We start from the raw sequence: 24,720 nt of genomic DNA, 5'->3' as shown, positions 1-24,720 counted from the left end.
TTCAGTCATATTCAACATTTAATTATGACGGCTGAGTATCAATTACATTTTTTCAGGACTGAGGCTGATATCATACCTGAATACTTGTTCACTCTGCAAAACCCCCGTGGGTGGAACAAGTATACAAATCCTTAATTAAAAGTTCAGTACAGTACTGTAGCAGTACCACACTAAAAAAAAAACTGCATTACAAAAATAAAAAAATCCTACATTCAAAATATTGCTTGTGTAAAAGTATGGAAGTACTTCAAAGTATAGGTAATCTGTATGCAGAAGGATAGTATCTATCAGTGATATACCACTACATATTGTATCATTATTACTGATGCATTGAGCAGCATTTTAATAAGAGATCATTTTAACTACTTTATATACTGTAGCTTAATTATTCTCGAAGATAATCATACAGTGAGTGTACGTATGTGAAATCTTAATCTGCAATGTAACTAGCTGTCAAATAAATCTAGTGAAGTAGAAATATAAAGTGGCCTACAATGGGGCTACTCAAGTAAAGTAATTATTTCAAAAATTGTACTAATGTGCAGTACTTGTGTAAATGTACTTATTATTCGCCACCAACGCAAAATGTTTTTTTTTGTATTTAACAAAAAAAAGCCAAAGTATTGAATCTCGTCCTAAAATACTGGCACAATAACAAGAACTTTAACTGAATAAATGCAAAATGGCAGAAAAGTTAAGAAGAGGGTGAAAGTGAGCAGGAAAATAACGGCAGCTTTACGCGACACTAATGTTGACATGTGATATTTGAACAAATAAATCGGCGTATTGTTATCAAAATATCACACACAGCGTATTCCATTTCAACGTTTTACTGATTTGGCAAAGTTTTAAAAACAGATTATGTCATTTCACAGCTTTAAATACAAGAAGCATATTTATTAATGACAATATAAAACAAGTAATGAAACATTTTCAAAGTCATCAGCCTACATGACATTCCTCAATACACTGACAAGAAAACAGCGATACCAGTTACTGTAATAGCATTATTCTTTTTCAATATAGGACGAGAGGGAAGAGATAGAGGAACAGAAAATCAAGATTAAGTTTGGTCACTTTCCAGAAAGAGAGAACAGATTAGTAAAGTAGTAAAGAGAGACAGAAATGAAGACATATTAAAATTGGCACATTCATAGTACGTCAGGGTGTGCGGTAGTTAATAGGGTTGCTACACCGAAGAAGGAAGAGGGAACCGTTGAAGGATAGGAGGTTTGAGTTTAGGGACCATGCAGTGAGTTCAGGCTGTTGTTGTCATTAGTGGTTACAACCGCAACAAAGATGGCTGCCGGGGTGACAGTAAAGCACTGATACATCCAGCTGTTTTTGATCTCAAACAGCTTCTCCCTGCGTCGATCACTCTTTTTGGCAACATGAATAACTCCTCTCCTTCCCCAGATGGGAGGTGTTCCAGTTAAAGTCTGCTTTTTTTTTTTAATAGAAGAAAATGTACATTTTCTGCAAATGCTTCTCACGTTGCTGTTCTGAATTCATGCGGGTTGGCGCAACCGACACATCATCACCGACCTGGAGTCAGTTCTCAAATGTATCCCGGAACAGCTGCGCTCTGTCCAGTAACAGTACTCGAGGCATAACAAAGGGGGAGAAGAGGGGCGTAGTTTGACATTCAGGCACTCTTGAACAGCCACACTGCAACACTGTAAAAGGTCAGAGGTCAGACAGAGTGCGTTCATGCGGCATCGGACCAGGCGTCACCACACAGAGACTCAGATGCACACAAACACACATGCTCACATGTGCAAGCAAAGGAGCACCTTTAAATGCAAGCGCGCACGCACGCACACACACACACACTGACTCACGCACACACATTTCCACGATAAAAACAAAGGAGAAACAAAGATTTCAGTCCCAAAGGGTCCTTCACTGCCTTCCTCTCCCATAGATTGGATCAGTGGTCTCTCTCAGAGCCGGTTCCTGTTAACATTACTGATGAAGTAGCTTTGCAGTTAAAGTAGCTTCATATCAGTAGCGTTTCAATGACACTGCAGTAGTGCTTCTAACTGGTTTGTCCAGTCGCCAGCGGCAGTCCTTCCAGGAGGGGATTAAAACACGGGTTCGATTCCCCCTCCGTTTGTTACAGCTCCCCCTTTCAGGTAAGTGCAAAAAATCTTCATCATCGTCATCCTCAACAACAATCTTGTCATTTTTCTTCATCTTCGTCAGTGCCTGTGCCAATGCTGCCCAACATCATCCAAGCATCGGCATCATAGACAGATCCAAGATCAGTATTCAGCAGGAGAATACGCTCTGCTTCAAATCAGTGGCAAGTGTCAAGAGCAGTCATAAGGGCTTGTCAATCACAGTCACACCTGTTGGTCAAAAACAACAAGTAAGACGTGTGCGTCGCTACCGCCACATGTGATATCATTTTCATACATAGCAAACGTTGTAAAAGTATAAACGTGAAACAATGAAAGGAAATAAAAACAAAGGGCTTTTATGTCCACTATAGGTAATGCTGATACTACTGTTAAAAGTAGGAATAGTTGTAATACTTTGTCACTTCATCATTTTTATCTTATGAGACAATTTGCGTGAAAATGTCATAATTAGGGTTCAAATTCTTGAGTTATGGCCAAGCACATGATTTGTGAGGTAACAGTAACCTTTGACCGCCAAATTCTTATCAGTTCATCCATGAGTCCAAGAGGACATTTGTGCCAAATTTGAACAAACTCCTGTGATGGGAAAATATGTCAGTCTACTGTTTTAGGGTTAAGGAATGTGAGTTTAGAAGAGCAGGCACTAAAAAACCTTGTGTTTTCTAAATGAGTCTCGTAAAATTCGGATCCAGGGGTCTTGTGATCTGTTATCTTAGTGTCTGTTTTCCTGTGCATTATTTGTCTTCAAAGACGGCAACACAGATGTTTAGATTACAGTACTTCCTGATGAGCATTAGGGAGAGCATGACCCTCTGCAGGTATTTATGATGCGTGACGGTTCACCGGTTTTTTCCGTCTCTGCAAATACTGTGACTTAACTGTTTGACTGGTTCACGGGAACATCAAAGGAAGCATCTGATGTCTCCATAAATATTGTGGGACAAACTGATAACGAAGGGATTCGTAAACCGGCCATAAAAGCGCCTTCAGGGTATCGTAAAGACAGGACACTGCTTCAAAGGAAAACATCTGCTTTGACATTTTTATTATCTTCTGTCTTCTTTTATTGTGTTGTTCTTGTTTGCGAACCAAGGTGACAGCATGCTGGCTGGGTATAAAGGTCCAGGCATTTGAATGTGTCATCAGAGCATCTCACACAGATGACGCTGATGTGTCTGTGAGACGGTGTTCTCTTTGCTTGCAAGCAAATAAATTGACTATTACAACTTTGATCGTTCATCCAGACTCTGTTTCATTTGACATTGATGAGAAACATTTTACACTCTTCTCCCGATTATTCATAGAAATATTCCACAACAATTTGGCGTTGTCGGCAGGATTCGCTGACTGTCTATCGGGACTCCAGAGGGACTGACCGGAGGAGAGGCATCTCCAGGAATCCACAAACTGAAGTTCCTGTCTTATACCTCATTAGCCGAGAGAGAGAGAGCCGGCGGACCCGAGGGAGTTTCTGATTGACAGCACGCGAATCCAACGAAAAAGAATTAATTTCTACAACGGGTAAGAAAGTTAAAATTCCAATTGTAAAAGTAATGGTAAGATTATACTAAGGTCATATGATTTAACAGACACAGATGAATGGTCAAGTAGTCATTTTATTTTTTATTATTTGGGTAACAATTGTTTTTGACGTTCGTGTTTTCGTTTTAAGAATGTGGTTCATGTAAACTCCCTTTTTCATTTTCTGGCATATCACTATTTGCACGCTACTTACGTAGAAGACAGGATTGTGTTATACGGTGATGATTTAACTCAGAATAAAAACATTTTGAGATCGTAACACAGATCGCTTGACTACAGATATAGGTTTGTTGTAAGACCGTTGTTATGCGCTAAATACGTGAATTCTACTAAAGTAATTGATAGAATAAGATTCGTGCGCCAAAACGTGAATTCTATACTGATAGAATAAGACCGTGACAAATAACTAAACGTGAACTTCAAATAAGGTTTTTGCAAAATTTTTCCTTGGGAAAGAAATTAAGCCTTACGACGACGGTCGTATTGTAAAGGTAACGTTAACGTATCCACGCCTGAAAGATGGGTGGTAAAGATAGTAAGAGCGCGGAGCCCTCGGGTCCGATAGTGGATGTGATGAGACAGAAATATGGAAACGGGTGTTTAGAATGCCTCACATACTGGTCAAAGGAGTTTGGTTTTCCTGAAAACGGCTCATTGAGCGCCGCTAAACTCAGAATGTTAAGAGGGGATTTAGAAGGTAAATTGAAACAGATTAAATGTATGAAGAACGTCAGAGTCAAAGACTTGGACATGATAGAGAAAAACCAAAAGTGTTTGGTTAAGTGGGAAGATGAGAGTGAAAGTAGGGAAAGAAAGCAAATGCTTAAACAAATGACTTGTTTGAAGAAAGACGAAACTGATGCAAACACACTGAGTAACTCTGTTTTTTCTCACACTCTCTATCCGAGCCTCACAGGAGCGAGCGGTCCCCTCCTGGACACGTGTTACCGACCTTCCCCACAGAATGGCGTTCTACAACCACCACCACCACCACAACGAGCACCTCCTCCACCACCTCCTCCGCCATACCCTGATGCACCACTGGCTAGCAGACCAGCAACCCGGCTCCTCACTCAACAGCAAGAACAGGCTCGCCTGGCGAACGAGGAGCTCCGACAGGCTCCAGCCTCGCCTCACCACAACCCGTTTGTCTCTCCTCAGACGGCTGCAACATCGACACCTGCCACCTCACCATGGTCCTACGCAGACCCTCGTAACTGGCAGGGTGCAGCTGGCGCTGTCGCCAACTGGCTCCGCACTGACACACCCCCACCAGCTTTCAACCTCAACACATCTGAAACCTTCCAGGGGCCCATGATTCAAGTTCCAGGACCAGCTGATGGTGTTCCGGGTCTTGTGTTCAGACCCTGGACGCAAGGTGACATCATGCAAGCTTCACTTCACCTACCAAGCATCCAGAATGGCGCAGCTTTCGCAAAAGAGTTCCTGATATTCTGCAAAGAATTTATGCCTACTGGCCCAGAGGTTCACCGCCTGTTAGTCAAACATGTCGGCCCCACGGACTTCAGCAAAATCAGAGCCACAGTAACAGGTGCTGGCCATGACTCTCGTATGGTAATACCTCCCTGGGGAGATGCAGGGAACATGGCCTACGTCACTTTCATCACGGCCGTATGCGGGGCTATAGTGACAGCTTTCCCATCAAAGGTTAACATGGCATTGATTAATAACACGAAACAAGATAAAACTGAAGATGTGACATCATATCACCAAAGACTCATGTCCGCATTCCAAACACACAGCGGTATTGAAGAACCAGTTGACAAAACAACAATGTCAGTGTGGGAGACACATCTCAAGAATGCTTTCATGAACGGGCTGCTACCAGACATCAGAACAGCCACCGAACGCTCCGTGATTGGCCTGGAGGATGCAAGACTTGATGAGGTAATAAAACACGCACGGCACAATTGCAAAATGTATAATGACACTCAGGCCAGGCAAGAGAAACGCGGTAAACAAGTGGGTGAACAAGCTCAGCTTGCGATGCTTCAAGCTGTCCAACAGATGACACTAGGAGTTGATGGAGGCCAAAACCAACCCACCCACCCACGTAACAGCTATGGGAGGGGCCAGCTGAGGGGACGCGGAAGAGGAATGCAACGTGGTAGGGGCCAAAGACGCTTCCAAGACAACCGAAATGAAGGAGTTTCGCAGGTGCAGCCCAACGAGTGTTATTGCTGCGGTGAGAAAGGACATTGGTTCAGAGACTGTCCACATCGTCATGCACACAACGGATCACGACAGCCACGTGGACAGCAGCGCGGAGAGGACGGAGGGGGTGACTTTTATCAACAATTTGGCACATCTGACTGACGCGATGTGGGGAGGCGAGGCGATGCACGTGGACAGGAGGCAGCTGTCTCCCTCTCGGCTCCGGAACAGATAAGAACACACACACTGACTCAGAACGCACAAACAACGCGCACATTTGCTGCAACGCACACACGCTTCCTCGCACGCACACTGCAGAACAACAATCCATTCTTCTTAGTGTCATTTCACACTTAGAGCAACAGCAAGTGAATGCATCTACATCACAACCACACGCTTATTCAATGTTTTCATCAGAGTCATACAAAAATATGCCAACTACAAAGGTTATTGTGCAAGGGAAAGAATTAACATTTTTAGTAGATTCTGGAGCTACACACTCTGTGATTCAACAGAGATATTTTCCTCATCAGAAGATGAGTGGGCGTTTTGTATATTCACAGGGCGCATCCGGTATAACTGTTACTGAAAACTTTACTGTACCTATGACGAGTGTACACTCTGACCAGACTGACCACGATCCTGACATTAAAGTGAAACATTCGTTTCTCCTTTCAAGCCTCTGTCCAATTAACTTGATGGGCAGAGACTTAATGTGCGCTTATGGGATAGGACTGACGTCATCCTCTGATGGCCTTAAAGTGCTGAGGCAAAGAGTCGTACACCAAATGTTACAGACTCCCTCTGAGTCACTTTTTTGCTATCAATGGTGGCTCCCTGTTGACGACGCACAACGACTTTGTCACACAGTAGACGCACGGGTCTCACCACATGCTGACCGCATGAACTACAAACATCTACACTGCACCTCACACATTTCTGAAGGACAAGATGATTGCTATGAAGACAATTTTTTTGAAGGCATTAATGATGTAATCGCCTGTTCCACACTGTTTTGGTCTACTTATAAATCTGCTGTATCTGTTTCTCTGTCTCCGTCACAGAAAGAACTGTTTGATGTTCCAGATTCAGCTCCTCATATCTCGCTGTCAAAAGGACGCGAGGATAACTGGAGAGATTTGGGTCCATTCGTCGCTCAATGCGAGGCGCTGACCGACTGGGAAAAGACATGTGATCCACTCATTCTGCGATCACAGTCTACCGGCTTCCACAGAACGTTTTGTGTGCTCTTAACACCTGCCTGCAGATCAGTCTATGTGTTTCAGGAGCTTAACAATGAAATTCAAACGTTTTTAACTAAACCTGCATCTATTCCTCCCGCCCTTACTTCTGTTCCACAGACACTCTGGGCGGTGAACAAGTACGACGTTGGCCTGATTCACAACTGTCAGCCTGTCGTTATCACTCCGCGCTCTGATTTTCGGCCCCACAAGCATCAGTACCCTCTGCGCCAAGAGGCCATTGACGGTATTACACCTGTGTTTGAGTCACTCCTGAAAGCAGGTGTGATTATTCCATGTCCAGACTCTCCAGTCAGGACACCGATATTTCCTGTTAAAAAGATCAGAGATGCAGGTAAGCCTACTGAATGGCGTTTCGTGCAAGACCTGAAAGCAGTAAATGCTGCAGTTCATGCACGTGCACCGAATGTGCCTAATCCTTACACTATTCTAGCTCAGATTCCTCCTGCAGCTAAATGGTTTTCTGTTGTTGACCTGTCAAATGCTTTTTTCAGTGTCCCAGTGGACAAGGACAGTCAATATTGGTTTGCCTTCAATTTTAACGGTAAACCATACACCTTCACACGGCTGTGTCAAGGCTACACCGAATCTCCAACCATCTACAACGATGCACTCAGAGAAAGCTTAGAAAGTCTAACTCTCTCACCAGGCTCTGCACTCCTGCAGTATGTAGACGACTGCCTTATCGCAGCTCCAACTCAGGCACAGTGTCAGAGAGACACAATAAAACTGCTAAAACATTTAGCACAAGAGGGCCACAAGGCCAGCCTATCTAAATTACAGTTTGTAACGCAAAATGTACATTTCTTAGGTCATGACATTTCAGGGGAAGGGAAAACCCTCTCTCCAAAAAGAATAGCTTCAATCGTGTCAATACCGAAACCTAACACCAAAAAACAGTTGATGTCCTTTTTAGGTATGTGTTCATACTGTCGGTCGTTTATACCTAACTACTCACAGATGGAGAAACCATTATCAAGTTTGATTCACGGTAAAAATCTTACAGCACATGGCAAAATAATTTGGACTGAAGAAGGTCATTCAGCCTTCACACAAATGAAATGTGCTCTGCAAATTCCTCCAACTCTAGGACTGCCAGATCCGAACAAACCGTTCACTCAGACTGTAGATGAAAGACAGGGCTGCATGACCTCTGTGTTGTTACAATCACACGGTGACAAATTAAGACCAGTTGCGTATTTCTCCGCAAAACTTGATCCAGTCGCAGCTGGTTTGCCACAATGTTTGCGTGCAGTGGCCGCGGCTGAAAAGGCACTCGCGGCCTCACGTGACATAGTAGGATACGCTCCATTAACTCTGCTCGTTCCTCATTCGGTGTCTTTGATTCTCCTCGAACAGAAATCGTCTCACCTCTCTGCAGCGCGATATTTGCGTTATCACACATGTCTTTTAGACATGCCAAACGTAACGGTCAAACGCTGTACTAATCTTAACCCTGCATCATTACTCCCCATTCCTGGTGACGGAGAGGAGCACAACTGTTTAGCTGAGCTCCAAGCTCGGTGCACTCCTCGTCCTGACTTGATGGACACTCCGCTGCACAACAGCGACATGGTAATGTATGTTGATGGATCTGCCTCCCGCGATCACACTGGTACTAATCTTGTGGGTTTTGCTGTTGTTTCGGACTCAGAAGTGCTGTGTTCAGGTTCTCTGCCATGTCATTTCTCAGCCCAGGCAGCTGAGCTCATCGCGCTCACTGAAGCATGCAAACTGGCTGAAGGTAAAACTGTTACAGTTCACACTGACTCTCGTTATGCATTCGGAGTAATTCACGATTTTGGGAGTCTGTGGAAACACAGAAAGTTCCTTAAGTCTGATGGGAAACCTGTTTTGCATCACACTCTCATTGCTGAACTGTTAGAAGCCATTTTGTTGCCAACAGCAATTGCTGTTTGCAAATGTGCTGCTCATACAGGGCACACTGACGTCATTTCAATAGGGAATGCACGCGCAGACGCTGCGGCAAAAGCGGCTGCTCGACTTCCTGTCCCCACTTCCTCTGCTCTCCTGTCCTCATCTGTCTCAGCTCCCTCTTCTCTTATAGCGATGCAGACGTTGTCCACTCCGGAAGAGCGTAGGGTGTGGGCAGCATCGGGTTGCACACACACTGATGGATTGTGGTCAGGGCCTGATGCTAAACCATGTCTGCCTAAGCATTATTTCAGCCATTATGCTAAGTTGACACATGGGTTAGACCATGTATCAAAAGGGGGAATGTTGAGTGCATTGAATGAGACATGGTTCACAAAGGGATTCACAGCATGTGCACAAAAATTCTGTTCTGCATGTGTAACCTGCTCTACCCACAATGTAGGCAGGCCTGTGACAGTGTCCAGCCAGGCTGCACATCCGCCTCCGACACGCCCTTTTGAGCACATTATGATGGATTTTGTTGAGCTCTCTCCATCGGAAGGTAAGAAACACTGTCTTGTGATGGTAGACATGTGGTCAAAGTGGGTTGAAGTTTTTCCATCAAGTAAACAGACTGCTGCGACAGTCGCGAAAGCTTTGATTTCTGAAATCATTCCTCGTTGGGGCATTCCTACTACAATATCAAGTGACAATGGTTCTCATTTTGTAAACCAGGCCATTACAGAATTAAGCGCATACTTGGGTATCGACTTAAGAACACACTGTGCTTACCATCCAGCCAGTGGTGGCGCTGTGGAACGAGAAAATGGTACACTTAAGACCAAGTTAGCAAAATGTTGTGCTGACACAGGTCTGTCTTGGACAAAAGCTCTGCCTCTAGTTCTGATGTACATGCGAATGAGAAAGCGAACACGAAGCAATCTGAGTCCTTTTGAGATACTGTTTGGTTTTCCTCCTCATGTAGGAACTGAAGCACCAGGGGCGCCACTTCCCTCAACCGCCTTATGCGAACATGAAATGTTAACATATTGTGCACAATTGTCCTCTGCTCTATCTAACATAAGACAACAGGTGTCTGCTGCCCTCCCGAGACCAGCTGAAGGACCTCTCCATAAGCTGCAGCCTGGTGATTTCGTGGTGGTGAAAGATTTCAGAAGGAAGCATTGGAACTCACGACGTTGGCTGGGTCCATTCCAGGTCCTCCTCGTCACTCAGACGGCTGTCAAAGTAGCTGAGAGGGCTACCTGGGTTCATGCGTCACACTGCAAAAAGGTTCCAGACCCAGGAGAGGCTTCAGGTGAGCGAGCGCCTACACCAAGTGTCAGCCAACCGGCACCACCGAGGGACGAGAGACGGACGACGGTGCCATCGACGGATGAGATGCAGTGATTCACGAACGGGATCACGACGAGCAGTTAGCCGACAGACACGTGCGTGTTCTGTGTTAACGGTCTACAACTGGACGTGGATGCCACGCAAGAAAGACGGCTGGAAGAGCCCCTCTCAACACGTGTTTGTGCCAACAAACACAAGCAAAGAAGACCGGTCAGGCTTCTAAAGGAAAAAAAAAAAAAAAAAAAAAAAACTTTCTATTATAACTATATTCTCATTATTGCTCGTTTTGTTTTCATTTTATTTCTGTATAATTCAATCTGTCTGAGCGTACAAAGAGAGTGGCGGGATAACAGTGTCTCTGACAGTTTTGTGGAAACCTCACGGTGTCAACGCAAACAAAGCTGCTCACACAAACCAGTTGCTCGGGTGAATTCCATACAAACTTGGTGGCTGTTGCACTCTTTCACCATGGAACGACGACGCCCCTGGAGCCCACTGAGGAGAGTGGGGGGGACTCGTTTCATTTGTTGTTTATTTGTGGTCATTGGGTTATGTTTTTTATTTACTCTTCCTTTATGGCACCACAAACAGATGAGAAGCAACCACGACCAGCGCACCAACACGACTTTTGACTCAGACAATGACAACTCAACAACGCATAACCGTACCAGACGCACCGCAGTAAAAAACTTGAAACATGATTGGCTCGACAACAACCCAGGTGCATTAATCCACGTCTATTCAACAAATATGTGGTGGCGATACGCACACTATTCAGCCCGCAAACAAAACCGCACTAACTGCTATGTCTGCTCAATGATGCCGGCCTCATCTCACCAACCACGTATAATAGCGACTAGGTCTCTAGGTCCTACAGAGGACTGTTTCGTAAGTCAAGCAGTTTTAGGGTATTACAGTCCTTATGCAGCATGGACTACAGTAAACAGCACTATGTGCACAAAAACACATCCAATACAGAGATACCGCGGAAGCAGCTCTACTTCGTCCCAATTTCAAGCATCATACGTACAGTATGCACCAAACTTGAACTTTACATTTTGTTTTGCGCGTAAAGGCTCGAAATCAGTCGGCCAGCTTCACCCTTCTATGTGCAACGTGACTTTCATAGGGGCAGTTACTGCTAGGGACGAAGACTGTTCCCTATTCGGCGACACATCCGATCATCCAGCTGTCACCATGGAGGGCAACTACCGTCTTTCGTGTGCAAATAGCTCAGGTAATGTAACAGCTGCTTCTATAAGGAGGTGCATGCAACTAGGGAACATTGAGGACTGCATACTCGTTAAAGACTGCACGCCAGTTCCATTTTACCTGCGACAGTTTTCATGCGATGGGTGGAAATATGTGGCACGAGATACAGCGGACTGCCCAGCAGGAGTTAAATGCTCTCTAGCTCACCACACAGTGCTTCCCGGTAAAAACGGAACATATCCGGTTACAGATGGGTGGTGGCTCTGTGGTCACACAGTGTATGTTGTACTACCTCCAGATTGGGAGGGAGTTTGTGCTCCAGTATCAATATCCGACCACACAGTAATAATATCAGCAGCGCCTAACACACGTTTTTCTCGCGACTTAGAATTCAAACCGCATGATCCAGTTTGGGGTTCAAACGTCCCGAACGAATTCAAACACAAGAGCGTCGGCGCCAAAATTATCCTTTCACTGTTCCCTTGGTTGGGAACGGCCAAGAACATGTTACGTTTAGAAACTATTGATTACCGACTGAAGAGCTTCCTGAACTACACTCTTGCGGCGTTCACAGGAATCACTGAAGAATTGACTGGCCTGCGCCTTATGGTTATGCAAGATAGAATGGTTTTAGATCAATTGACGGCACCACAGGGTGGCGTTTGTGCTATTGTTGGGGAATACTGTTGTACTTTTATTCCAGAAAATGACGCTGATGGTCATATCATTGCACAAGCAATTCACAACATCACTAAAATACAGGAAGCTATGGTTAAAGATGGTACTCCATCTCCAGACTGGTTTACAGGTTTATGGTACTCATGGAAGGGGATTTTGATACAAGCAGCCATTATCCTCGGTGCTTTCTTTGTATTCGTACTTTGCGTAATCCCACTACTCAGGAACATGATCTCTCAGCTATTCACCAAACAGCTGACTATGTATTGTCGTGTGACAACCAACGACCAGAGACTTGACCTGTTTCCTATTACTGACTATGCGGACAACTTTGACAGCGACACTGACTCCTTTGATGATTTTGATGTGCAGGTCTAAAGTCTTTGATTTTTAATTATTTTATCTTTGTGGTTATTGAACTGTACTGCTTAGACAGTTTTTGATTTTTAACCTTTGTGTTAATTGAATTACATTGCCTGCTACATTTATGGGATCTTTTATCTCACAAGAACAGTTTTTCTTCAGTTCTCTCACATGATGTATTTTTCAAATCATATTATTGGGTAATACTTCTGTTGTTATTGAAATGTCCTTATAACATATTTTTACTATATTGTGTGATTACGATGTAATCAAAGAGTGGAATGTGATGGGAAAATATGTCAGTCTACTGTTTTAGGGTTAAGGAATGTGAGTTTAGAAGAGCAGGCACTAAAAAACCTTGTGTTTTCTAAATGAGTCTCGTAAAATTCGGATCCAGGGGTCTTGTGATCTGTTATCTTAGTGTCTGTTTTCCTGTGCATTATTTGTCTTCAAAGACGGCAACACAGATGTTTAGATTACAGTACTTCCTGATGAGCATTAGGGAGAGCATGACCCTCTGCAGGTATTTATGATGCGTGACGGTTCACCGGTTTTTTCCGTCTCTGCAAATACTGTGACTTAACTGTTTGACTGGTTCACGGGAACATCAAAGGAAGCATCTGATGTCTCCATAAATATTGTGGGACAAACTGATAACGAAGGGATTCGTAAACCGGCCATAAAAGCGCCTTCAGGGTATCGTAAAGACAGGACACTGCTTCAAAGGAAAACATCTGCTTTGACATTTTTATTATCTTCTGTCTTCTTTTATTGTGTTGTTCTTGTTTGCGAACCAAGGTGACAGCATGCTGGCTGGGTATAAAGGTCCAGGCATTTGAATGTGTCATCAGAGCATCTCACACAGATGACGCTGATGTGTCTGTGAGACGGTGTTCTCTTTGCTTGCAAGCAAATAAATTGACTATTACAACTTTGATCGTTCATCCAGACTCTGTTTCATTTGACATTGATGAGAAACATTTTACACTCTTCTCCCGATTATTCATAGAAATATTCCACAACACTCCCTCCAGGCCTTCCCGAGGTATTGCGTTCACAAGAATGGGAAGGACGGACAACCCAAAATCATAATGCATAAAAATGGTATTTTAACAGATATGTAGAGCTGCAATTGATATGAAAAGTCGAAGTGTTGAAAATGAAGTACAGGTAAATGTATAATAACATATATGTAAAACATTAAACAACTATGGATTTTGTTATGATTTTGATATATTTCTCAGAAAGGTTGATTGAAGAAAAATAATACTGAGCCGTGGCCCAAACTTCAACCTTTTTCAAAAGTTACCTCTCATGGCAGTTTGGAAACAACATTTTAAGTGAGAACAGAATTTCAGCATTATGTTTACATGCGTTTCTCTACACACCTGCATAACTGCGTCCTGTGCTCATGCAGGTCGGCAGTAGTGTCCACTTGTCCGAGTTTGGATTGTAGAACTCAACAGAGGCCAAATTGCAGCTGCCGTCGTCTCCTCCCACCACATACAGTACGTTGTTTACAGCACACACACCTGAAAACACAAACACACACAAAATTAAGATTAATATACGTCTAACGTCTCACACCTGAGGATCTCTGCTGGACTGTCTGCATTACCTGCGTTGCGTCGACACATGTTCATGTCAGCTACCTGCCGCCAGCTGTTAGAGGCCGGGTCATAAACTTCACAGCTCTTCCTCACCAGTGGACCATCATGACCCCCCACAGCGTACAGAAAACCTTTTAACACACCTACACCTGAGGGAAGACACCGGACACAAGATCTGGTCACCATTTCTGTCATATCATGAATTTCCATCACTGAGTAACAATGATCTTGTATTTTTGTCCTTATGGATAAATCTGTGAGACACACACACACACACACACACCTGCTCCACTGCGTCTTGTGCCCATCTCTGCGATGTAGCTCCACGCGTTGCTTTTAGGGTTGTAAGATTCTACTGTACTCAGACATTGTCTGGTCGCACCATCATAGCCTCCAACTGCATACAGGATCCCTAAAAAAAGACAGAGGAAACACACGCAATTCACAACTTAGAAGAATAGAAACATCAACATATGTTATGGTAGCCTTGCAGGAAATAAAAGTTTGTAAAGCTCAACATTTTGAAAAGTTTTGATGCTATTTAACAATACTTTTTTTGAGATTGTATTTTCAGTATTTTGCTATTTAAGTATTAACTTTTAATTTGTTGGTCATGTACTTTTTCATCTTTCCCATTTCCTTCTTCTTGTGAAGCACCTCTGTAAACTATATAAATAAAAGTGTGCTTGCTAGATTAAGTGTCCTTCATTGTTTGATGATTCTTAGTTAACTTGTGCTGTTTTCCAGTTTCATAGACTGAAAGAGGGAAATAATGCATTCTTGTATCGAGCTTCAAGCCAATTCCTGTCCATACAAACTCTGGCTTCAACACCTCGGGTTCTTTCAAAATAAAAGCAAGTCATGTGTTTGCAAAAAAATGCATTAGTTGCAGGACTATTGTATGGTTTATAAAGTGCCTACATTTTATAAAGTTTATAAAGTTCCTAAATACTGACTGTAAAACTGAACTGGGAGTTGTATTCACCATTGACAACACCCACTCCTACACTGCTTCGTCTGGTACTCATGGGTAACACATGGAACCACTCGTCTGTCTTCGCGTTGTATGCCTCGATCGTCGACAAACCTGCAAACACACACACACACACACACACACACATACACACACGTATCAAAAACACCACGCACAATCGCATATTATATAACTTCCTGTTGTAGGGATTTAATGTCTTGAACTCAAACTATCTCACTGATCACTGTAATCTAAAAAAGCATTTGAATGTCACAGTCACACAGCTGTACCTGTGCTGCCGTCAAAGCCCCCCACAGCGTACAGGAGTCCGTTGAGCACAGCAGCCCCGAGCGTTGAGCGACGGTCTTGCATGCTGCTGACGCTCGTCCATCGGTCCATCATCGGGTCGTAACAGTCGACCGTCCGGACACGTAAAGAACCGTTGAAACCACCAACTGCATACACACACCCACCCACGTACACCACACCTAAAAGGCAAGAACACAGGAAATACTCAGGTAAAAAAAACACACTCGCACACAAACAGCCTGGTGCAGTGAGGCTGAATGTTGAAGCAAACTCAAGAGTGGGAATGTCACGAAGTGCGGTCTGGCTGCACAATGAATCAAAGTTTCATCAATATTGCAATATGGCCGAATGCAATTTGCAAATTGCAGGAGGCGCAATGTTTGTTAAAGGCCAAATATGGGTCAAAATACCATTTTGAATTGTGCTGCAGAGATGTCCTGGCCTCCACATTATAATCTACAGACTTTAGAAAAAATTTAGTTTGGTAAAGATCCCTGCAAAAAATCCCAACATAATCAATCTAATATGTTTTTCAAAGAAAATGAGAAGACTGATGTCAAAATTATCATTCCCACTAATATAATATAGCAATTGCAAAATCAGGCACAAAAATCACATTTGGATTACGTTGGGTCGAGGTCACACGATATTTTGTAAATTTCCCCTTGAATATCAAGTATTTTTCTTATTAAAGATGGCACTAAAAACACAAGTCCATCCACACTGGGCACTTCAGTGTGAATTTCAATGCATTTGTGTTGCTTGTAACCTTGTAACAACAAACAAACTTGTTTTCCTCCGTGAGTCATCACAGTGTGTCCGACCTTTAGGCATATGTGGTAGAAGATAGGCGGAAACATGCCACCAGGGGTTATGATGAACGAGTGATGCTGTTCGCCCAGCTCACTTTTAAATATGCACAATACTGAAGCCAAACAAGAATGCCGAAGAATATGGATTTTGATCGCAAATGGATTGAATTTCAGTGCCAAGATAGCCAAGATCTGACCCGAGAGCATCAAAAAGACTAAAGTTACCACAGTCTGCAGCTGTGTCTGTACTTCTAAACTGAATACGTCATAATGTCGACCAAGCCTCCTCTTTTTCATACTGAGAAATACAGCCTTCTTTTACCTGAATTTGGAGGGAATATATTCTTTGTAACCATCAGTGTGGTGCTGAATTTTGTAAAAATGTGTTCAGGTGAACCTTGTTTACTCATAAAATCTGGTTCATGTCTTCATCAGTCGCTGGAACATTACTGGTGTTTGTAGACCCACCAGAAGGCCTCAACACAGTTCTTACCAGTAAACTATGTATGTTATTAATCACAGATTTATTGAAGTTATTCAGATACAGTATATTAAATATTAACCTTGTACGCTATTTGCTAAAAATCATGTATCGTGCAACCGGTCCAGTTTACCAGCAGTATTTACATTTTATCGGCAGTTAGAGGGCAAAGTCCTGCTGATTTTATGAATTTAATATTTACAAGATGATGAGGACCACCTGAATGCAACATCAGTTTGGTTACTTAGGGCGTAGGTGACGGTTTAGAGTGGCGTTCAGGCGCTCCGATAGAACCACGTTCTTCAGCGGATCCAGCTCTTTAACTGTGATGCTGTTCATGTTGTTGCCATTGATGTGTTCCTACCTGCTCTGCACCTCCTGGTCGGGAGTTCGGCCACCTGGTACCATCGCTGCTCCTCAAAGTCATAACATTCAACACTGCGGATGGCCTTGGGAGCCTGGCCTCCGACCACAACCATCACCTACACAGAACAGGAACAGCAGAGCCAATACGTGACGAAGTGTACGACCAACTGTTGTTTTCTTATTAGCTAAGAGTAGCAGAGGGTGTGTGAATACCTTCGGACAGCAGGCTGGAGTCCTCATGCGTGTGCGTGCAGTTTTCATCAGAGCTCTCTGGTCAGCTGGCAGTAGGTGGTACTTCATGGCCTCAATGAGGTAGTCTTTACACGCACTGCTGTTCTTAATCAGAGACTCCTCCTCCACCCGCTGACGCAACCGAAACAGTCAGAGAGGAGCCAGTCAGCCAACTGGATTAACAAAACGCTGCAGCATGTTGTGACACAGCAGCTGCTAATCAAAGATCAACTCATTAAAAACAGAGCCCAAACATAATAATTACAGCATACTCAACCAATGATAGTTTCTACACGACACTAGTTAAAGAACGGCGAGCATTTGAAGGAGTATTAAATAAGTAGCAGTATTGGAAAAACACCCGTTTCAAAAGCAGCAGAAAAAAACAAGTTGGACAACTGGATACGTAGCAACATGTTGCCTGGCTGTATGTTACTGACAACACACCGTTGCTCCGTCATCGCCTTAGCTGTGGTCCAATGTTCAGGATGAAACCTGTGTTCTCCGTGTCAAAGTCACATGACCATTTAGTCTAAGGACCAACTGTCGTTCTCAGCAAACTCGCATCGGTTGCACGCTCCTGCAGAGTCCTTGCTCTACAACATCAGGAGGATTCGCCCCTTCCTCACTGAGGAGACGGCGCAGGTGCTCATCCAGGCTCTCGTCATCTCCCACCTGGACTACAGCAACTCTCTACTTGCCGGAGCCCCGGCGTCGGCCATCAGACCTCTGGAGCTTGTCCAGAAAGCTGCAGCTCGCCTGGTGTTCAATCGCCCCAAGTTCTCCCACACAACTTCCCTTCTCCGTTCTCTACACTGGCTCCCTGTAAGAGCTCGCATCCAGTTGAAGACTCTGGTGCTAACCTACAGGGCAGTGGAAGGAACAGCTCCTTCCTATCTCCAGACCATGGTCAAGCCTTACACCCCCGCACTTATTGCATTCGTTTGTTTCTGCACTGTATGTACGTTGGCTCTGGTTTATGCTCTTATGCTTGTTTGAAGAGAGGAGATGCACTTATGACTTCTGGTGACTAGTTGTTCTCTCGAAAACCGATGTTGAATACACTTATTGTAAGTCGCTTTGGATAAAAGCGTCTGCTAAATGACTAATGTCATGTAATCACTTAAACCCCATTGCTTTGTCCTCAGACGCAGCGGTTTAAACTGCACCTGTGGTTTAGTCTGAACCTGGTTAACTACCGCCACACTGTATCTGAAGCTTAACTTCAACCTGCTGCAGACCTGGTTGAAGGTCCGAGGGTTCAGTGTAAAGACAGATTCATACAGCTACGATCATTTTAATCATTTCTAAAATATCAATGAAGCTTAGAGGAAGACTCTCTACACTCACAAATCTATCCTTCTCTGCGGCTTCTACTCAGCTGATTGTGGGCTGATTCTGCCACGGTTGCCCTGAGCCAATCACACTTAAAAACTGTTCTCCTCTCTTCTGCTATCAGTTGTCATTGCAGAAGGAACTTCCGCAACCCTCCTCCGCCCCATTCACCTCCAGTCTTCATCATATCCAGTGCCCAGTCCTGCTACTCATCCCAACACTGGATCTTCAGCAACTCCCTTCATCATCACCACCACCACCACCACCAGTGTCTAAACTCCAGGGGGACTATTCTTGATCCAACCACAGCATCACTACCCCCTTTTCCTATACTGCGTCACCATGGGGTCCAATCCCCGAAGTCTCTCCTGATTATCTGGCCAACAAATGACCAGTTGTTAATTAATCCTCCGCCACAAGCGAGGACGTGTGGTCAGTTTGCCAGTAATGTAGCAGAAAGAAAACAAATCATGTACGTGTATTTCCAGACGTCCATTGTTTATTCTGTATATTTAACGGATTATTGATACTGTAGATAGATTGTAAACAAAGGAAACAAAGGGGCAAATGTGCTACAATATGATGTACATGAATATTTAGATCAATGTTACTTAATGCTAGTGACAATCAACGGTCCCATTTGCAACATGTTTCAATGAATTCATTTTCACTGTTGCAAGTCAGTGAGAATCTCAATAACAATCGCATTCACTCGTAACGATTAATTCAGTGTGGAAACAAAACAAAAGTCCAGTTCAGCTGATCTTGTTCGAAACCACAGCTGAACTAGTCAGATGCAAAGTGACAGATCAGCAGTCACAGTCAGTTCAAGAGCACAAACAATAAGCATACGGATGCGGCCGCTCATACCTGCACCAGGTATTCTCTGGAGAGCAGCGGCAGGCGAACGTGTTCCATCAGGTGGGCCAAGTGTTCCTGCCGGACGTCTTTATCGTGGTTGACCCAAGCTATCACCGCTTCAAACACCTGCACAGTGAGGCACACAGAGACACGTGAAGCACATCGGGTACAACCGTTTGGTTGCGCTGTCCTACCTGCGTGTATTGAGCAGAGTGAATGTGTGTATACCTTCTCCTCTGTGGGGATGGTGAGCTTGTCGCTGGCGATCAGGCTGGACACTTGCTCCATGCCCAAATTGAGGAACTCTTCACTCCCAACCACCTCGGCGAAATGTTGCTCTGTCAGCAAAAGCACGGAATGAAAATAACTACCCTGCAGATGAACAGATCTTTTTTTTTTTCTCGTCATTAATTAAACCTGTTCTCATTGCGTCTCATCCACCGTCCCACATCCTCCAGGATACACACTAACCCATTTTAGTGGAGCAATAAGAGCCGTTCTCTCACACACACACACACACACACACAAAACAAGTAGAGATTTGCACACACAAACCTGCGTAGCTGTTTGCCTGAGTGAGGAGCTGAGAGCAGGCGTGTAGGTCAGCGAAAGCTCGTATCCCCAGACAGTTGGATGGATGAAGCTGAGAGCTCAAGAACTCGCAACAAGCCTTTTTCACCTCGTTCAACTGAAGCAGGCCGGCTGCAGGCAGCAATGCCTGTCAAACACACACACACACACACACACACACACACACACACACACACACACACACACACACACAGAGAACATCCTGCATAAAGATGGGTATACTACAATGCAGACTAATTAAATTAAAGGGTTGACAGGCTGGTCTGGTGTGTTGAGATACCATCTTTACGTCAGATGCTTACAGGTTCAGACACTCAAAATGGCCAGCTTGTTGAGACTTGTCTGATCAAATGCATACGAGTAGATTTGCAGTACACGGTCTGACTTTCCAAACTGAACTGTAAATTACAGCAGCAAGAACGCCTGAACGCCTCCTTTTAGTTTCGTTTTTAAACTTTCTAAAAAGAGTGAATTTCCCTGAAAGCAAGGCAGGAGTTTAAAAGACGAGCTAAGGTGCTCAACATATGATCAAGTGAAACAAATAGATGCTTGTAATCTACGCAAAATCGAGTACATTTTTGTTTACTGAAATAGTACCAATATTTCATTACTTTCTGTTGAAACAGGTTGTCAGGACAGGAGTTAACAGTTGGGGATTAATCTGAAAGTGCAAACCAATGGGTTTGGTTATCAGTTTTGGAAAAAAAAAGGCAGTTTCAGTTGATAAAGCGATCAGAAAGGTGGGACATTTCAGAACTTTGTGATCACTTCACTGGATGGATATTTTGTTTACTCCTGTTGGTGCAGGTCACTGTTTTCTAGGGCTGTCTTCGACCAAAGACATTCTTAGTCGACTAGCACTGATAGGATTTGTCGACTCACCGAGAAAATCGAATGAGTCGTCCAATACAACCAGTGAAATCAACTAACTGACAAACAAATACTGCGACACAGTGCACAGCCAAATGTATCAGTGTTAAAGACAAAATGCCCTCAGTGTTTATGCGAGTATAAATGTGTGTGTGTGTGTGTGTGGTGTTTACCTGCACGTTATCCTCTGTGACTTGTATCTCTGCTGTGTAGATGTAGTCGACCAGCAGGCCCAGAGTCCAACCGTCCATCTCCTTTATCCTCACTCGCTTCGCCCGGCTCTCTGCCATCTCACCTGTCGGTAGACATCCATTACCAGAGAGGACATGGCAAAAGAAAAAAAACTGAAACACAGGGTGAAACAAGATCCTGCCAGATGTCCAGCAGCACGAATGGCAGCGAGTCCTCACCTGTGAACATAGCGTGGAAGTATGGGCTCCCAGCAGCCAGAACCACCCTGTGAGCAGCGACCTCTACATCCTCCGCCACTATGGTCACGTCGCACAGCAAGCTCTGGCTGTGTGGACATTTAGGAGACGGACAAGGGAGAGATTACAATTATGAAAAGTTTTAAACGGGTGCACCCAAGAGGACAACAGAGAACTGGAAAGAGAAGAGTGCGCATCACCTGCGCAGCTCGTTCATGACTTTGAACGCCTTCCTCATGTGCCGAGGGTTGAGCGTGACGGGACCTTGTCTCTCGACACCATCTTCTTTGTCCAGAGCGTGTGGACAAATTCTGGTGCATCTGAGAGGGACGGCACGGATGCACAACATTACTGAGGGCAGATATCAGAGGGTAGCATGCTTTTTATTTAACGAGTTGTCCCAGCATATGTATATATAGCTGTTTTTTTTATAGCAGGACATTTTAGAACGTGTTACCTTTTATATACGATGTCCACTTAAAACAAGAAAAATCAGACACTGTGTTCAAATAGTCATCTGTCTCAGAAGTTTGCTTTACCAAAAAGAGTTGGTTTAACTGTTATCAATCAACACATACTGTTGCCGTCGTGCCCTCAGTTTAATATGCCTATATTAACTTTGAAAAATTATTTTGAAGTGTTGTTTCACCCAAATTACAAAAAAGATCACGCCTTGTAGATAGTTTTGGTTTTATTTTTCCAAGTTTTAAGAGATTTGTTTCTGAGATTTCTGCCTCCATTTCAATGCAATAGAGTTGAATGGATTTCTATTTTTGCAGTGCTCACAGTATCTCATTCAAACCCATAAGAGGTGAATAAAAAAATATGTTTGAGATATTAGGTATGAGATGTTCTTGACACCTGACAATCAGAAACAAGTATTTTCCACAACTAAATAATGTAAACACTGCAAACAGGACTTTAACTAGGTTTGCATCACAACAGGTTGAATGTCTCTCAGCAGCATTCGAGGCTAGAACGTGCTCAATCCTATCGAGGTGCAGAACAAGACAGTGTTCCTCCAAAAACACTGTTGAATCAACACCTCTGTAAAACAGTTTAGACTAAAACCGAACAGTTTTATGGCCGATCTGTTGTATTAACCTGCGCTAGTTTTGTCCAGGACCTAATAAACTGGCGCTACCACCCACCTCAGACCCTCTGAGCAGTGTTTATATACCCTTTTGCTTCTACGTTACCATGAAGTAAAGACCCAACAAGTACTCCTCTGCTGGAATAATACTAACCGGCACCAGCTTTCATGTGAGTCAGTTGGTTTGAGGTGATTTGATCAAAACCACCACTTTATTTAGGAATATGCTCCATGTGAGCTCCATGTAAACGAATAAATAAAGTCTTCTGATGAGGTTTTGCCTTTTGCAAGACAGGGCCACAACAATCGCCAATAATACACGCTGGTCATCGTTGATTTTGCGCCTAAGCTCCCTAACAAATTTGCAATTAATTAAATCACCTGGCTCCTGGGGGCCCGGATGATAAACCAGCCTCAACCTAATAAAGTGGCCGGTGGGTGTGAATTTATAGATGCTGCACATCTGAAGCACATCCAACTACAAATACACAAACATCTAACATTCAGCTCTGCTGAATGGGAGAAGTATTCAGATATTTTACTTCAGTAAAAGTACCAATAGATTTATGTAAAAAACACTTGATTACAAGTAAAAGTCCCTCATTCAAAATGCTACTAGAGTTGAAGACGATTTATCAGTCAAATGTATCCTATTAAAGTATCAAAGTACACATTCTGCAAAACAATTACCCTCATGAATGACATATTATTGTGTATTACATTATTAAATTGTTCATACTGATGTATCAAGTTGTATTTACTGTTGTAGCTGGTCAAGTTGGATTTTAACTACTTTAAATAAAGTTAGCTAGTTCGGTCCAGTGGTTCCAAACCGAAGGGTTGGGGGCCTCTAAAGGGTCACAAGATAAATCTGAGGGGTCATGAGATGATTAATGGGAGAGGAAACAAAAAAGGACAACGTTACACTGATTTGTACGCAGAAGTTTAGACTTCCTCTTAATCTAAAATGAATTTTGAGAAAAAGGTTGGAAGCTACTGATGGTATTGTGTTTTCTATAAACTTACCATATATTTTGTGTGTACAATTTCAATCTCATTTCTGAAATGTAGTAGAGTAGAAGAAATTGAAATTACTAAAGTAAAGTACAAGTACCTCAAAACTGTGAATGTCGGCTACTTTGAACACACATATGGCATACATATAATCATGCTGCTCATGGCAAAATCACGTGGCCTTTGTTTTCTGTCACAAACACACCCACACACACACGACCACCCAGCAGTTGACACACATCCTCTCTGCCACAAACAAAAACACCTCCGCAATCCCAACAAATCATCGGATTATAACACAACCACAGACAACCCCTCTACCCCCTCAGCCTGCTGCGGACGGGGTATCAGTCTCCGGCTCTCAGTGACCCGGTCCTCCCCGGTCAGTGAGCAGCCACACCGGCTGGCCGCTGTCGCTCTCAATGCGGCACCATCAGTCAAAGCAGCCACTGGGAAACGCCAGCACACACACACACACACACACACAGTGATTGCTGTTGCACTCACAGCGGATGACTGTCCATGATTCCGGTGTTTTTCAGAGGCTGAAAACTTGGCCCAGCGGCATGCACCATTCCATATCCACAATGTAGTCTCTGATGGGTCTAAATTCAAGCGTGAATCGCGGCGATCAGCTGTCCAGAGGCGGCGAGACGGGCTCACGGAAGCCCCATTAAATCAGCCTGCCTCATAGAAACACACAGCCCGACTGCGGGTGACACTCAGTAACAAACACGTTGCGATTGAAACCCGGCTGTTGCACCGCTGTTGTCTGCTCTGTCGGCCGCCCCAAAGAAAAAAGAAGAAAAAAAAAACACGCCAACCAGCAGCGTCAGTGAGGGTTTATTGTGGGGGTTTTGTTTCGCCCCCCTCTCTCTCCCCTCCTGGGTGTATATGGGTGCGAGAGGCGAACAGACAGGGCTACCTGTTATTTTCCCTATCGCTGATTAAAACGCACAAACAAGGACATGTCTGCAAAGACGGTCCTCCGAGCAGCCAAGGCGTCCCACAAGAAAGCACTGTCTCCCTCTAGCTGTGGGAGACCAACCGGGGAGGAGGCGCAGGACATGAATTAAACACTCTTTGGGAATAAATAAAAGTCAAAAACATCCTTGACAAACTAAATCAAAATGATGTGC

At 43.9% G+C, this 24,720-nt stretch overlaps 1 protein-coding gene across 2 annotated transcripts; it reads right to left on the bottom strand.

Annotated features, from left to right (window-relative positions):
* Nucleotides 1-958: 958 nt before the first annotated feature.
* Nucleotides 959-24,464, bottom strand: klhl2 (kelch-like family member 2; the record flags this gene model as incomplete). Of its 2 annotated transcripts, XM_079278796.1 has the most annotated exons (15): nucleotides 24,089-24,464; nucleotides 21,675-21,794; nucleotides 21,457-21,563; nucleotides 21,220-21,341; nucleotides 20,141-20,303; nucleotides 19,814-19,923; nucleotides 19,595-19,711; nucleotides 17,372-17,521; nucleotides 17,157-17,274; nucleotides 15,481-15,678; nucleotides 15,203-15,304; nucleotides 14,501-14,629; nucleotides 14,226-14,366; nucleotides 13,996-14,139; nucleotides 959-2,351 (listed from the first exon to the last, which is right to left on the bottom strand). In XM_079278796.1, exons 1-15 carry the CDS (start codon nucleotides 24,154-24,156, stop codon nucleotides 2,323-2,325), a joined length of 1,818 nt encoding a protein of 605 aa, XP_079134922.1. In that variant the 5' UTR covers nucleotides 24,157-24,464. The 2 variants fall into 2 exon arrangements, with proteins under 2 accessions (XP_079134922.1, XP_079134923.1); XM_079278797.1 differs by lacking the exon at nucleotides 959-2,351 and having other exon boundaries at nucleotides 13,988-14,139.
* Between the last annotated feature and the right edge of the window lie 256 nt (nucleotides 24,465-24,720).

The sequence above is a fragment of the Melanostigma gelatinosum genome, assembly GCF_949748355.1.
Source record: "Melanostigma gelatinosum genome assembly, chromosome: 11".
Lineage (NCBI taxonomy): Eukaryota > Metazoa > Chordata > Actinopteri > Perciformes > Zoarcidae > Melanostigma > Melanostigma gelatinosum.
The sequence above is the reverse complement of the archived record's forward strand: the minus strand, read 5'-3'. Positions and strand labels throughout refer to the sequence as shown.